This window comes from Halichoeres trimaculatus, unplaced genomic scaffold (assembly GCF_033239565.1).
Source record: "Halichoeres trimaculatus isolate MK-OKI-2021-1 unplaced genomic scaffold, fHalTri1.1 fHalTri1_scaffold_22, whole genome shotgun sequence".
Classification (NCBI taxonomy): Eukaryota; Metazoa; Chordata; class Actinopteri; order Labriformes; family Labridae; genus Halichoeres; species Halichoeres trimaculatus.
This window is the reverse complement of record NW_027437200.1, coordinates 20,886,061-20,901,847: the sequence shown is the minus strand read 5'-3', so window position 1 is coordinate 20,901,847 and position 15,787 is coordinate 20,886,061. Positions and strand designations below refer to the sequence as shown.

The 15,787-nt window shown below is 39.6% G+C and overlaps 1 protein-coding gene and 1 long non-coding RNA gene across 2 annotated transcripts in view; both read right to left on the bottom strand.

Moving 5' to 3' along the window:
• Positions 1-7,706, bottom strand: part of actn3b (actinin alpha 3b) — a 41,432-nt gene extending 33,726 nt beyond the window's left edge. The window contains exon 1 of the mRNA XM_074699394.1: positions 7,324-7,706. Coding sequence (XP_074555495.1) covers positions 7,324-7,455 — 132 coding nt within the window. The 5' untranslated portion in view covers positions 7,456-7,706. The remainder of the gene's footprint in view (positions 1-7,323) is intronic.
• Positions 7,707-8,604: 898 nt separating this feature from the next.
• LOC141811173 (uncharacterized) lies at positions 8,605-15,785 on the bottom strand. Its single transcript, XR_012600154.1, has 2 exons — positions 13,256-15,785; positions 8,605-12,791 (listed from the first exon to the last, which is right to left on the bottom strand). It is a non-coding gene; the product is annotated as an uncharacterized LOC141811173 (long non-coding RNA).
• Between the last annotated feature and the right edge of the window lie 2 nt (positions 15,786-15,787).

Sequence of the window (15,787 nt, the reverse complement as noted above, 5' to 3'; positions counted from 1 at the left end):
ACCAAAAAAAAACAAAAAAAAACTTTATATGTACTCCACTGTGGTTTCCTTTTCTTGCCTTTTTGGAGCCAGGCTAATTATTTTTTTTATATATATATATTTTTTTTCCTTACAGAGGGTATTAATGATAAAACAACAGACACTAAGTGAAATCATAATATAACATTTTGTATTTAAAATTCATCACCCCTTAAAAAAACTTTACATTTTTGTGATTTTTGCAGTTTTTGTTTAATTTTGGGGGATTTTTGCAAATAAGGAATTTTTTTACCTTTTTCAAAGATTGAGCAATTTTTTTTTATAAATATAAATCCCCAATTTTTGCAATTTTTGAAAAGTTAGCAAAATTTTAAAATTGCATTATTAGGGTCTCTGTTTTTTGCAAATTTATGACATTTCTGCTATTTTTTAAAATATCAAAACTTTGAAATTTTTTTATTTCAAAAAATTTTGATTTTTTTAACTCTCCAGCTTATTGAAATTTCATAAATTTTGCAAATATGTAGAATCTATGATGTTACAAGTTTCTGTTTTGTTTCTTTTTAAATTTGATAATTTATTAACAATTAAAAAAAATTAAGAAATCACGTGTACAATTTTATTAACACAACAGCTTCTTGTTTAGATATTTTTTTTACCTGATTTTACACTTTTTTGTCTTAATGTGAAGATAAAGAAGATTCTGTGGCTCCTGAATGACTAACATCCAGGTGAGCTGAGGCAAAACGGCTCTCTGGAGAGTAAAGGTTGCAGACCCCTGCTCTAGTGGCAACCCAAGGAACTGCAACTCTTTTTTTTGCTTTTTGTTTGTTACTCTGCCTTTGCTTCGTTTTTCTTGCTGATTCCCAAGATTTCATTTGTTTAGTCAAAGAGTAAAGCAATAAACAGCTAAACATTTTGATGGCTTCAGAATAAACGGTTGACAATCTTTCAAACAGATGTTAAAGCAGGTGAAAAAGTCATAATCTCTGAGCTACTGCAGAAGAAAATGACTGACAGGAGCAAACACTCATTTTCTTTCCACCTATTTCATGGAAAAGTGGTTTTGTGAAGTCCCTGTGACTTTAAATAGTCATAGAGGTGTGATGTAATAACTGATTTTCTGCTTGCACTGCACTCACTCAGCACCTTGTCTCTCATTGTTCAGTGTATTAGCGCTATCGCCTCCTTTTCTTGTTCCACCAGTCAACTGATGAATTGACTGACTGAGTGATCGATGACGGCGAATAAAGGTGAGTGAACGGGTTCATGGTCGGCGTCGGCAGCATGCAGACTCTTTTGTCGTTTAATGAGCTCTGGGCTGAGGAGACTGACATGAGAGACATAAATTGGTGTAAGTGGTCGTGGAGGATTTATGAGAGTGCGGCTGGCTGAGACAGAGAGCCAGTTGGGGTTCAGGATCAGGAGGAGGAGGAGGAGGAAGGGGAGGGAGGGCTGTGTCTAATTTCAGAAGGTGAGTTCTTTCCCTGAAATAAGAGGCAAAACCGTCCTCGCGCACCTCGAGTCAGCTAATTCTGCGTTCACCGGAGCTTTGATCATGAGGGAATGTGTGTGAAACTGATGTTAAAGTAAGACGAAACCCGGCAACATTTCCAAGCGTACCCCGAAGCCAAAAGAGCAAGTCACCCTCGACCTTGTGAGCCAACTTCTGCGTCCGTTTGAAGACCACAAAAAGGTTATTTAAAGCTCGCGTCAGATGATCTCAACAACTCTGATTTCATTTTGTTATTCGAAGATTGTGAAACTGACGTGACTCCGCGTCGGTGACGTGACCACTGGGGTCGTCCTCGTCACTCAGGAAGATGATCAACGTGAGGAAATGTATTGAAGGGAAAAGGAAACAGCTCTGGCTGAGTTTTTCACAGCTGCAGCAGCTTTTAAAGCCATTATGAAGAACATAATGATATCTTCATGACCTCAGTCCTATTATAAGAGACCCATCATCTCAGCAGACTTCCAACTGACGACTGTAACTTCTGCTACCACCTGCCTATAAATACCCGCTCCATGCAGCCAGCATTCAGCCCCAACGCTATGAGCTAAGCTTCACAAACATTCAAGTTTGAGGTGACAAATTTGGCAGGTTCATAAACACAACGCTCCGTTTTTTCGAAATAATAAGAGTTCCTGTTGGGAAATATTTCGTCTTTTGCACGTTTCTTTAGCTAGCTTTCTTTTATTTAATTTACAGACCTTCAGGATTGCTCTGATCACATCAACATGGCCACCCTGAAGGCCTCATCAATCACTATCTCCTACTTCCACCCAGCGCCGTATCGAATATCATCTCTCACTTCCAATCCACACATTAACTCACAGGAAACACACTTTTGTGCTATTAAAAGTGTAAGAATATGTCACACAACTATGTACACACACACACACACACTCCTCAGCCCTTCCTACGGCCTCCCAGGGCTCCTGCGCAGGCACTAAAGCAGTTTATAGAAGCCTCCCTACATGGACACGGCTTCTGGAATAGCAACTGCTATTCGATCTGAGTGCAGGCTCTTTCACCTCTCCGCTTACGTTTAACCCTCAAACACCTTCTCCCTGAGACACAGATGTAGAAGTTCTGCCCCGATTAATGGCGACATTATTCCCTGAAATGAGCTAATAAAGTTGTGCAAAAATTTAGAGAGGGGAGAAAAGGTGGCAAGGTTTCATCATCATGATAATGATGAGCATTTCTCGTCTACGGAGAGCAAAATGAGGTGTGTGAGGAAGTTTTCATGTGCCTTTTGCAAACAACTTCACATCTCTTTTTGTTTGCAGTAGATTTCAAAATCCAAAAATCCTCAAACATCACCACGTGCTCGACTCCTCCGCTGAATACAAATATGCTGAGAGGTCCAGAGATCAGCTCAGCTCAGCTCAGCTGGGAAACTGTCACTGCATCGGGATCACATGACTGACAGAGTGAATCATGGGAGGGAATCTAAGAAGCCCTCCCTGCTGCTGCCTCCTGCTTTATTTTCCTCCGAGGTGCATCTTGGGATTGGGGATGTAGCCGCTCTGATGAGCTGGATTGTGGATCAGTCTTTTCATGAATAGATTGAAAAAAAGAGTGAAAGGATGGGAAGATGTTACTGTCACTTTAAATTTATATAAATCTAACAGATTTTTCTGAACACAAGCTTCATAAAAACTGGAGCTTCCGGTCTAACTCTGGGTTTAAGGTGAGATCGATGACCTCATCTGCCTGCTGAACTACTGTATGATTTATTAAAGCACCAAAATGCAATTAGACAGGAATAGATTTGATTATGCAGCACCCTGAGCTCTCCGCTCACCCACGCTGAGACACATTACATTAAGCTGAGTGGATAATATCACATTACTTAATGTGTCTTTATCAGAGCTGACAATCATCACTCTTTAGGACAGATTATTCGTTTAATGTCCAAAAGATGGAGGTAGAGAAATATGAGTGAAAATGTTAAATATCTTAATTAGAAAGTAAACTGTTTGAAAAATAGAGCAAACATGAAGGGTCATTAATCAACTCCGACACTAATGCGTTTGGCACCTGTTTTGATGAGATTATTGAATTTAGATACCTGGACTACTGAACAGAATTAAAATGGAAAAAAATAGGTCCAAAATTATCATCATTATTATTTTTGTTCCGAAAAAAAATCAGAATACTGGCTTAAACATAATAATATTAACAAAAATAACAATAATATTTTTCTTTTTCATTTCCCCCCCAATGGCCAGAATCCTCTGTGGTTTTAAACAGAACAATTTCATATTAATAATTAAATTTTACAATTTATATAAGAACTAAAGAGAGTATTTGTTGAAATTTAAGCTCCAGCTTTACAAAACTTAACTTAAACTAAATGACTTTTGAGAAATTTTAATGGGGTTTTATGGGTTTTTTTTAGAAGTGTAAAACCGTAGCTTAACTTCAACGAAATCACTCTTTAAAAACTTAATTTTTGTTAAGAAGTGTACAATTGTTACCTATCTTTAATTGAATGACTTTTCAATTTTTTTAATTTAGTTTATTTATTTTTTCTTAAAACGGTAAAACCATGGCGTAACTTCAACGTAATGACTTTGAAAAATTTATTTCATGTTTTAGAGTGTAAAATTGTTGCCTATCTTCAATTTAATAACTTTTAAAAAAATTTAATGCAGTTTTTTTTATTTTTTTGAGAAGAGTAAAACCATAGCTTAACTTCAACTTAAAGACTTAAAAAAATTATTTAATTTTTTTTAGAGTGTAAAAACCTAACCTCACTTCAACTTAATGACTTTTTAAAACTTTTAAGAGTTTTTTTTCTGAGAGGTGTAAAACCATAACCTAACTGCTACAGAATGACTTTTGAAAACTTTTTGTGAGATAAATTTTTTTTAAGGGTGTAAATCCATTAACGTATACTCAGGTTGAAAAATTAATGCTTCCGCTAAGTGTCGAACATGTGGCTAACAGATTAGCTAAGCAGATAAAACGCTTGATAACCCTGTGTCATGTGTATTTATAGGTTATCTGACTAGTCTTTTACTTAGCTGCTTAGCAGCTGAACGTTTTAACTACGTGTTACAGAAGATGACTTCAGTTGTATTGCTGAGACGAGATTTTCTGATATCAACAGAGAGAACGGCAAAGCTAACAGATGAACGTTGCCAAAAGCCATCATCTACCAACTGTAATGTCCAAAAACAGAGATATAATGTGTTAAAATAGGTAAAAGAGAGACCTTTAAGTAAGCTCTGACTTCCTGGAAACAGAAACTATGTCTCTTGGATCAGACTGTCTTATTCCTGGGATCACAGGTGCAAAAGAGAACCAGAAAGAAAAAAACGATGCTGTCCTTTGCTAGATATATTACTCAACACTATTTTTGCCAACTTTGAATCAAATACTGAGCTATCAACAAAAGCTGCCTCATGGTAAATATAAACCCAATGTCAAGATGTACAGTTAAGACGAGCTCTATTTCTAATGTCCGGTATCAGATTCCGCCTCACAGTGTGTTGACAAACATTTTAGTAGTGAGTCAAGTGTTGAGCAGCTTTTTCCACTGAAATTTCAAGGATAGAGGAGAGGACAGCTGGTGCTGGAGAGGATTCCCTTTCATATTCATTTCATTGCAAAATGATGCACTGGCTATATTTATGGACTGATATCAGCTCCTTAAGCTAGATTTTACATGCCAAGAAGAGCAAAGGGGTACGATGACCTGCTCCCCTGGGAGGTTGAGGGGTGACGATTAAAGAGAGAAGGCTGGGAGAGGTTTTTCAAGGTCTTACATGTATCATCGCTGGTAGACGATGTGAAAAAAGGGATTAACTAACATAATAGAAAGAGGCAAAGTGTGAGATGTTAGATAAATGGTAACTTAAGGAAGTGTTAAACCATACTGAGGAAACGACAGAAAGAGAGCAGGAGAAAAAGAGGGCAAGCAGGGAGGGAGGTTTGAGCCGAGCAAGTTGAAAGTATTTATAGTTTGATGTTTATTTGTAGGTCTGTGAAACCAACCCGGGGTGTATATCTACCAGCCTCGCCATCTCCCTCTCTGTTGCCATCTGTTGAGGTCTCTCAGCCTGTCACAGTGCTCTGGCTCTGGAGGCAGTGGGACATTTTGCAATGACAGAACAATTTTGAAAATTAAATGCCAAGTAATGCGTCAAACTTCAAAGGAACTTGCTGCTGTTAAGCTACTCAGCACTTTGACAAAATGTTTTAGGATAAGCAATCTCTGTGAGAAACTCATACTTCAGTTTTAAGTGCAAAATGGCACAAATATTTGAGAGAATAATTGAGTGATAATCTTTCAACATTAGAGAGTTAAACCAAGAGCCTTTTTACACTTAAAAAGCTAGCATCCGCATAATTTTTGCTTCTTTTCTTTGTCTGGGAGTTCAACAAATGCCTTTTTGAGGCATATATATAGCTAAAGTGTTGCTATTAGCAAATAATAATTATAATTTCTAGCCCTTTCTCAAAATACTCCACAAACAATTTTAACATTTGTGAGAGTAACACCGTAACACTGTCTAAAAGGGACTGTTTGTGTTGTAAATGGACTTTGGACAAAATTTTAAAATTGTAGTAAAAGTAAATAAAGAAAATTTTAACATTTTCATTGAAATCTGGTATTGAATTTATCTTAAACATTCATATTTTTGAATCTACGCACTGTTGCAGTACATTAATGTCAATAATTTACATCATTTTAGTCACAATTTACGTATAGCTTTGTATTATACTGCATTTTAGAGTCTAATCTTTCTGAAAAAGCATTAAATGTCTCAATAATATGGAAAAAAATATATGTTAAGTGTGTTCTCATTTTTGCTAGTGCTGCTAAAGTGTTAGCTAGCTAGCTAGGAAGCTACGCAACTAGCTAACTGGGGCTGAGGGGACTATTTAAGATCTATCAACGACAAGTACAGTTACCAATAACTTCACCACATTTTTTTTTAAATCATAATCTTTTTAGTAAACTAAACAACTTGATATATTCTCCCTATAAGCTAGTAAAAGCTTTAATTCGAGGATTTGACCGTTAGAAGACGGTAACTGACAGTTAAGTTTATGCGAGTCAAACATGGCCGCCGTGTGACGTAGTTAACAAATCGAAGCTAGCTAACAAACGATAGCGAAAATATGAAGATGACAGGGTGATTTGTGTGCCATTGGGTTATTTGAATTAAAAACAGCTATTTCCATCTTTAGGGTTGTTGTTTTTATCCCGGTTTTGCGGGCGGCAGGCGTCGCTTGTGTCAGTTGACAAAGCTCCGAGAGCTCGTTAAACGCACCTGTCATGCTCGTCCTCCAGCTGGTAGCTTAATAGGGCTAACAAAGTAAGGCTAAAGGGGATATTTTAGCCTCAAACTCATTCATAATGAATAAATTTAATTTAAAAGAAACTATCAATGCTCTTTTAAAAGTTGTGAAACTCATTTTAAATTATTAACAGCACGTTAAGTACGTTTTTTTTTCTCTCGCAATGATTCATTATGATTCAGAATCTGTCCCAAAGACTAAGGAGGGCGGTTTTATATTTAGACAGTCTTCGCAAGGCAATCGGGGGTAGCTGAAAGACAACACTGAGAAAGTTCCTCGGCCTAAAATATCTGCCCACACAGCTTCCAGCAGGACTGAAGTGCCAGGTGTGAGGACAGCAGATGCCCAGTTTCATCTATGGCTGATTTATATTCTCCAAAGTACGAGGGAAGGACTGTGATGTTAAATTTCATGTCAGAAATTCACTTATTACAAGCGTGAGTGCATGGTTCAATCTGTGCGCTTTTACGCACATCAGCACAAGCGTGCCCAAGCTGCTGAGCCTCCTCATCCACACCTACCTTCCTCTGCTGCTTCTCCCAGGCGGGGTCCAGCAGCAGGTCCCTGTCCCAGTCCTCCTCCTGGGTCATGTAAGCCTCTTCATGGTGGATAGTGTAGGAGTTGCTGTATGTCATGGTTTCGACAGCTGTCATGGTGCCGCCTCTGTCAGGACTTCTCAGGTCCCCCTCAGCTTATAGTAAGAAAATTTAATCAATAATTGAGACGACGACGACGTCGTGATGGCAAGAACCTCGCTTGCAGGGGGGAGAGACAGTTAGGGGCTGCAGAGACCAGACTCCACTGGTGCGAGGTGCTGTGCGGAGGTGGTGCTCCCACTACCAGAAGACCCTGCCGGCCGGTGCTCCTTTCCTGGTCAAAAGTGACACACGTGACCGCACCCCAATAAGTATGAGAACCGACCGCTCGGGTATCAGGTTCTGACCCTAAAAAGGCGTGAAAGGCGGGGTAGTCTCCCGCGGGGCAGGGTTAACAGGCCTGTGAGTGGGGAAGAGAGATGTCATTTACGCCCCCTCGTCCCTGCGAGGTTTTTATGGCTTGTGCCATGCACCTGTTGCTGTTAGTGAATCTCAATGGCAAACGCAGACTTCTGTGGCTTCAGTCCACAAATACAAGAAAACTAAGAGCTTAATTTTGAATGATTTCACAAGGTGATAACATTTAAGAAAGGTATAAATAAAGCTCTCTGGCACTCTAGGGAAAGTAGCTCATGATTTACTGCACCTCAAACTGTCTGTACAGCTAAAATGCTGCAGGTAAAGTCACTTTCAACTGTTTTTCCAGCCCCATACTAGGTGATATCATTCTTTTACATAAAATACTCTTAATAATAATAATGAAAAAAAAAGAGATTCACGCTCTTTTATGTAAAAAAATGAATTTATTTATGATTTGCATGCAGACTGAAAAATTCCTTGCATTATAAGAAATACATATTATTAAAAAGGCATATATATATATAGTATATGCATACACAACTGTACAGTATAATATGTTTATATAAGGATTTGTCATTCACAGTAAACATGATAATGCAACAATTTCAGCTAACATTCATCAACTAACATCCCCAAACACCCATCCCATTTGACTTTGTGCTGGAACAAATTTCCTGAAATGAGCAGATTGCTTTCTTTTCCTGGTGACACATTATTCTGTCACCCTTGAGGATGAATCTTTGGAAACTAGAATGATTTCTATCATAATTAATCAGGCATTTCAATGTAACTACACTATGCTTGGTCCATTAACCTACTTGGAGAAGCTTAGCTACTGTGTGCCACTATTTGTAGTTACCATTAGTTACATTACTGTGCTGCTACTGAGTTCAGGGAGTGGGATGGGTTGATCACTGTAAACATGGAGGAGCTATGTGTGCTTAAAATGCTTTTTAAGAAAGACATTCACAAGGGGCAAACAAAATAATGTGAAAACTTAAAGCAGCTCACACTCTGCCAACACAACCTACCGCATGAAAGATTCCCAGTTTTTTTCTTTTTTTTAACTGAAAAAAATAATAATTATAATAAAAATTAACAACGCCTTAAAAAACAGTATGGTTACAGCTTGAACTCCATTCGCCATAATCATTTCAACAGCCATTTACCTCTAACATCACGCACAAGGTGGAAAGCTGCTGTTTTAATTTCACACTGCTTGGTTCAAAGTTTGCAATTTGTTGACAAATCAAACCATCTGTTCTCAATCAATCATCAACATTGAAGACAATGGATATTTATAATCTGGAGGGAGACACTTTTTAATGCTAACACAGCTAGAATAACACTTTAGCGACCGATAATCCAACAAATTAGGGCGTTTATCCAAGTATAATATTGCTAATTTATGAGATAAGCTTGGCTTGCTAAAAGCTAATTTAGGCCAACTGATGTTAGCATTTAGCAAAATCCTTGCTTAAATGCTAACATTTTTCATGGTCCGACTTTAGCTAATCAACATGTCCCACTGGATCCCTGGTAACGTTTTTTAGGAGTCAGGAAGTAGTTAAATGCTAATATTCACTAAGGTCAGGCTTTAGCTAAATGCTATCAAACATTTTTTTAAACCTTGAAATGTTGATCCTTTGGCAGTCCCTTTCTTTTGATTTAAACAACTTGAAAGGCAATGGTTGTTTACAATGAAATTAATCGTCAAGGCTAATTTAAGGTAGCACAAAATGCTAATTCATCAGACAGGCTACCTGCGGCTACATCAGAGAAACAGATGTGAACATTTACTAAGTCCTAGGAATAGCTTTTATATAACAGTTACTCAGCAGTTATATTAACAAAAAAAAAAAAAGGTTGAATGCTAACATTAGCAGGGGTCTGAATTTAGCTAATGGGCTATCAAACATGTTAGCTTTAAGTGTGGCCAAAAATCTCACTGTATTACTGTTACTTCTGTTATTAAATGCTGTTTAACCAAAGAGCAGTGATTTATTACTTACAATTACTCTAATTTTTTGTTATATCTGATAATGGCTACAAGCTAAAAAATATATATAAATAAATAAAAGAAACAAGGGTATAGGTAATGAAAAAGGCAGGAAAAATTGAGGCATGTTATCGCTAAAAACATTTCATATTACATTAGATTTTTTCAGCTAAGTGAACAAAAAGCTGAGATTAGCATTTAGCCCAATGCTAATTAGCAATAAATGTAGCTAATTTAGCTAATATTTGGTTATTCATATCATAACATGTGACAGTTTGGTACAATGTTAGCTAGGATGGGTTGAATGCTACATTTTCCAACATCTGACTTCAGCTAATGATTATTAAATATTAGCATAGAGATGTTAGCATTGCAATAGGGTTTTAAATACTAAGACTAATAATAAAGAGCTGTTAATTGATCATGTTTTATAGGTTTCTGCCAATATCTCCCTAACAAAAGTAGGTTTGAGTGTTTAAATCAATAAATGCTTACACATTTATTGATCCCTCTGGATTTCTGGTATCCATCATTTTCAAAGTGACAAATATTTGAAACAAATGGTAATAATTTGTCAGATTCAAATATTGATAGAACTTGCAAACATATTTGTAGGTATTATATTAGCATTTAAGCTCCTCACCTTGAGCGTGATGCTGGAGAGAAATGGCCGCTGCATGAAAACAGTGATGTGAATCTTGTGAGTGTTCATCCTGTTGATGAAGTAATGGCTGAGGTATGACTCTACTGCAAAAGTCTCTGTTAAAAAAAAATGTTGACCAAAAGTAGAGTGTCATCAAGTTGGTCATTTCACATTTAAGCTAAAAAAAAAAAAGTCACGGTTACATCAGACAGTGAATCTCATTTTGCAAACTTAAAAAAGGCAATATGGTTCAAAAGTTGTGCTCAAACCAATCTCAGCTGATACCTGCTGCAGGAGACCAGATGGACCCTGTTGGATCCCATCAAAACAACCCAAGGCCAAGAGATGTGTGCGGAAAGAGCATCTGGATTATCAGGCGTCCAAACCACAGAAGGCAAAGGGGGGGTTTTGTGTGTGTGGGGGGAGAGTGGGTGAGGAAGTGAGAGTGAGGAAGAGGCTGCAGCAAGTTTTGGCTGTCACAATACTTTAACTGTGAATCCAGAGCAGAGGAGGGTTTAGAGATGCATGGCTGCATTCACCCAAGCACAGGAAGCCCAGGCTTGCAAGCAACTGAAAGCCTTTAGTGAGGAATTGTGGGTTGGGGGGGTAGGATGGCATGGACTGGAGGATAAAATTTGTAGCACAATGCGCCCTGATGATGGAGGACAGGAAGTGTTTGATATGGTCATTACGAGCTGCGTTGATTAGGGGAAAGTGGTGTTTGTTGGCGAGGGTTTCCCTGACTGCATGTTGCAGTATTGCTTCTTACGCAGATGATGTTGTTCTTTATCTTTGGAATATTTTATCTTAAACTCAACTTTTGAGTAGATAAGGAAGGTTTGCCCTGGGAATTAGCATCAAGAGTCAAAGGAAGCTGTTTTTGGCATTAAATAATCTGAGCAGAAAGCATTTTTGGGATCCTCCAAGATCAGGAAGGCCAGATTAGGGCGCGGCTTTAGACAAAGGACGCTTCCACTACCTACTCACCTTATTATCAATTTAACTACTCAGTCCTCCTTCTTCCCTTTCCTTTGTTAGGCTGCCAGAAGGCACTCCCCTCTTTGTCTCGACTCCATCTCGCAGCTGTCAGAGCAAATGTGGGACAACTTGTTTGACTCTCTCGAAGCCCCTGAGCGCTGGCTCATGGTGTGGTGCGAGGTTTAAGCACTATCTCAGCACAAAGACAATCTTAACAGGTAAAAAAACACACATTTCACTCAGAGCACATATCCAGCCAGTGCAGGTGATCCCAGTTTTAGTGAACGAGAGCTGCCGTACCAGAAAAGTCCTATAGGAACCCTGAGATTGATGAGAATCTACAGGTTAGACTGGCCTCATACCTAGGCCTATCTTATAGGATGTTTCTGATTGGCAATGGGGGACCCAAAGGTAAGAAAAGTGCTTGAGGCTGATTGGGAGCTCAAGGTGTAGGATTTTGGGAGCAGGAGTTCAAATCTCTTCCGCAGCCATGCAGAACAAACCCAGCATTCAAGACCTTTCGCAAAGCAATTCGTCCAACTTGGAAGTCTCTCTGTGTCAAGTACTAACTCTGGTCGCACTGTCCATTGGCGCCGCTCTGGCAACAAAGGAGGGTGGGGAGGTTGGGGTCAGGTGGGTGGTTCTGGGTAGCTGAGTCCGAGCCAGAGCCACAAACCCAGATCCAAAGTGGCAACGGCGGTGGCGGCGGAAGGAAGCGCTGTGTGTGGGTGAACGGCGGAAAGTAGAGGCGCATGGGCACAGTAGGGTGGGGTTGAGAAGGAGGGGAGAAAGGAAGGGGAAGGGGGAGTTGTAAGGGCGGCGAGTACGGCGGTGGAGAGGAGTTGACTAGCGGGCAAGGGGAGGGAAGGGTTGGGCCGCATGTGCCAAGCCTCACCAATCAATAAATCACCACCCAAGACCAGTTCAGACACCCATGCTCTCAGTTTAACACACACACACACACACACACACTTTCCTCTATTCACTTGCTCAGACGCCAGCGGGACAGAGGACACAGTCAATCGCCTTGAATGCTGATGTGAGACAGGACTCAGTCTTGTGGAAAGGGTCCTAACAGCACTCCACCCTCCCCAGCCCGCCCCGCCACCCTCAACGATGGCACTGCCATTGCAGCAGAGGAGTTACGGATCGGAAAGAGAGGGGAGGTGGCGATGGCGGAGGAGAGGAGGTGGGAAGTGTTTGGTCAAGGCACAGTCAAAGGAAGGTGCGGCAGGGTGGGGAGAGGAGAGGTCAGTGCTTTTGGTTTTGGTTTCGTTTTTTCATTTACCTTGGTGGTGAAGAGAGAGGGGACAAGTTCCCGCTGCGGTGGCGCCGTGCTAAAAGTCCTCCCCATGGCTCACGCCGTTAGCTCACGCACGGCTGCGCACTGGCCGTTCCAGGTGGCACGGTGACCTAATTCAGTTGAGATAGTTAGTTCAGAGCTGGACTGTCGCGGGGGATAGTTTTTTTTTTTTCTTTTTTTCTTGAGCGGCAAAGTTACAGATTATCAGACATGCAGGTTTTGAGAGTAGAGTGAACACAGAGACACACGGAGGGGAGAGAATTTGGTGCAGCAGGGAGAGACCAGACCAGACCAGACCAGACCAGACCAGACGCACACCCATCAACCCCAGGAACAGGACTGCTCCACAGATCAAAATGCACCCAGGCCATTCTATCTGTGTGCCTCTCCCCAGCTCTCAACAGTGTTCACAGTGCTTAAAACACACTCTCTGTATGAAATTTAAAGGACCATTCCCAAAGTTTCATGCCCAAATAGAATACTGATTTTGTCAAGCACAAAACGCATCCCTTAATTTTGGTTTGCGTCCAGTTTGAGAGGCTGGAGAGAGATAGGAGCACCAACCCGCACTTACCCTGACCAAAGAGATCAAAGCTGGGCCAGCATCTACACCTGTCTCCCCCTGGGTCCCCAGTCAAATGGGTCTGGTGGTCATTTTACAAGAGAAACAGAGAAACATAAACAAGAAGGGGAAATGTCCAAACCCTTTGCTTTTTTTGCCACAGTAGTCAGCCAAACATTCTTTATTATAATAATGATTATAGAATACATATTCTCAATAAAAAGCATGCTTATTTTTACGTTCTTTTTTGTCTTTTCCTAAAAAAAGGCAAATTAAAATACTCATCTAAAAAATACGGTCTTAAACATGGCAAACAAGACATTTCGCAAACCACAGAAGTCTACTAAGGATGCAACTGGTATGTGTCTGTATATACAACACAGAAAGATTACACTGTGAGATGCAAAAATCACTTAACCACTAAAAACCACACAGGGAGAGGGGAGGGTGAAACAGCGAGGCAGTAAGGTGATTTCAGAGGGTATGACTGTGTGTGCATCGGACTGCTGTCAGAGAGTAGATGCAAAAGGATTCCAAGTGACGGTTTTAAATGATTGTCGAACCAAATGGGTGGAGTTAGGGCCTGTGTCCACTAACAGCATTTTTTTGGCAGCACCTTTTTTTTTTATATAGAATGAATACATTGGCGCCATTTGTTGTTGAATGGCTGCACTTTCAGTTGAAAAAAAAAAGTCCCACTAGGTAGTGGCACTGCTTGATCAATGACCAATCAAAACTGAGAAGAGGCGGGACTTCTGCTTTCAGCTTGTTTTGCAAGAAAGACAAACTGTGCTTGTTTTGGGGTACAACTTCAGGTCTTAAGCTGCTATGACGTGGTTTCTATCACTGCTAGCTTAAATTTCATACAAAAAAAGTGTAAACAAACTTAACCGTCATTACTAATTCGAAATTCAGGTAGTAATAGGTACTATAAAACTGAGGTAATGAGCGCCACAAGCTAGGAGGGACTAAAACAGTGGTTGTGGACACAGGCCCTTAATCTCTCAAAAAAAGGTAATTTATCGACAACCAACCAAAATTGAGAAAATAAGGCGAAACTAGCTTTGCTTGTTTTTTAAATGTACATTTCAGGTCTTGAGCTGGTGCTAACTCTACAATATGGTTTCTATCAATGTTAGCTTAAATTTCATTGAATGAGCATTTTGAGACAGTTGTAACCATCACTGCTTAGTGGAATTAAATTCAATGGGCCTACTTTTGTAACCTAGCAAGTAGACAGCTAGAAAATGTGCCATAAAACTGAGGTCATTGGTGCTACCAGTGAAAAAAGGCGCTAATAGACACAGGCCCTAATCTCTCAAAAAAAGGTCAACTTTAAAAAAAGTTGCACTTGTCAATGTAATTTATCAAGAACCAATCAAAATTGTGGAAAAAGAGGTGAAACTAGCTTTTCTTGATTTTAAAAGGTACAACTGCAGGTCTTGAGCTGGTGCTAACTCTACGATATGGTTCCTATCAATGCTAGCTTAAATTTTATTGAATAAGCATTTTAGACAGTTTTAAATGTAAATGCTTAGTGGAATTAAATTCAATGGGCCAACTTTTGTAAACTAGCGAGTAGACAGCTAATAAGATGCACTGTGAAACTGAGGTTATTGATGCTACCAGTGAAAAAGACACCAATGGACACAGGCCCTTAATCTGTCAAAATAAGTTCAACTTTAAAAAAAGTTGCACTTTTCAATGTAATTTATCAACAACTAAACAAATTTGAGAAAAAGAGGTGACACTAGCTTAGCATGTTTTTGAAGTTACATTTGCAGGTTTTAAGGCTGGTGCTAACTCTAGGATACAGTTTCTGTCAATGCTAGCTCAAATTTTATTGAACAAGCTTTTCAAGACAGTTTTAACCGTCACTGCTCAGTGGAACTGAAATTCAATGGGCCAACTTTTGTAACCTAGCAAGTAGACAGCTCGTAAGTTGAGCTATAAAACTGAGGTTATTGGTGCTACCAGTGAAAAAGACACTAATGGACACAGGCCCTTAATCTGTCCAAAAAAGTTTATCTTTTGAAACAAGGTCACGCCCAACAATGTCCTTCCTCCATCTGATATAAATTAAGTTTTTTCAAGGTGCAGTTTCAGGTCTTGAGTTTATGCTAACACTACGGCATGATTCCTATCGGAGCTAGCTTGAATTTATTTTTAGAATTTCATTGAATAAAAGAAATAGACTCAATTGTCACTACCAATTTGAACCACACTTTAGCAACTTAGCCAAAGTGATGGCTAGTAAGAGGTGCGATAAAACTGACATTGTGGATGCTACCAGTGAAAAAGGGCGCTAATGGACACAGGCCCTTAATCTCTTAAGACAGGGTCAAGACATTAATAATCGCACCTGTGCTTGCAAGGTAACCCACCTACTCGATCCAATAACTGGATTAAAACTTCACTTGCATAATTTTGCAGCTACAGTCCGAAGCAAGACCGGTATTTGGAAAAAAGTGGGAAAGTTGGGCAACAAGAAGACACTACCCCATCTCTCACTTCATTGGTGCTATCACTGTCGTTTCTGCTTGT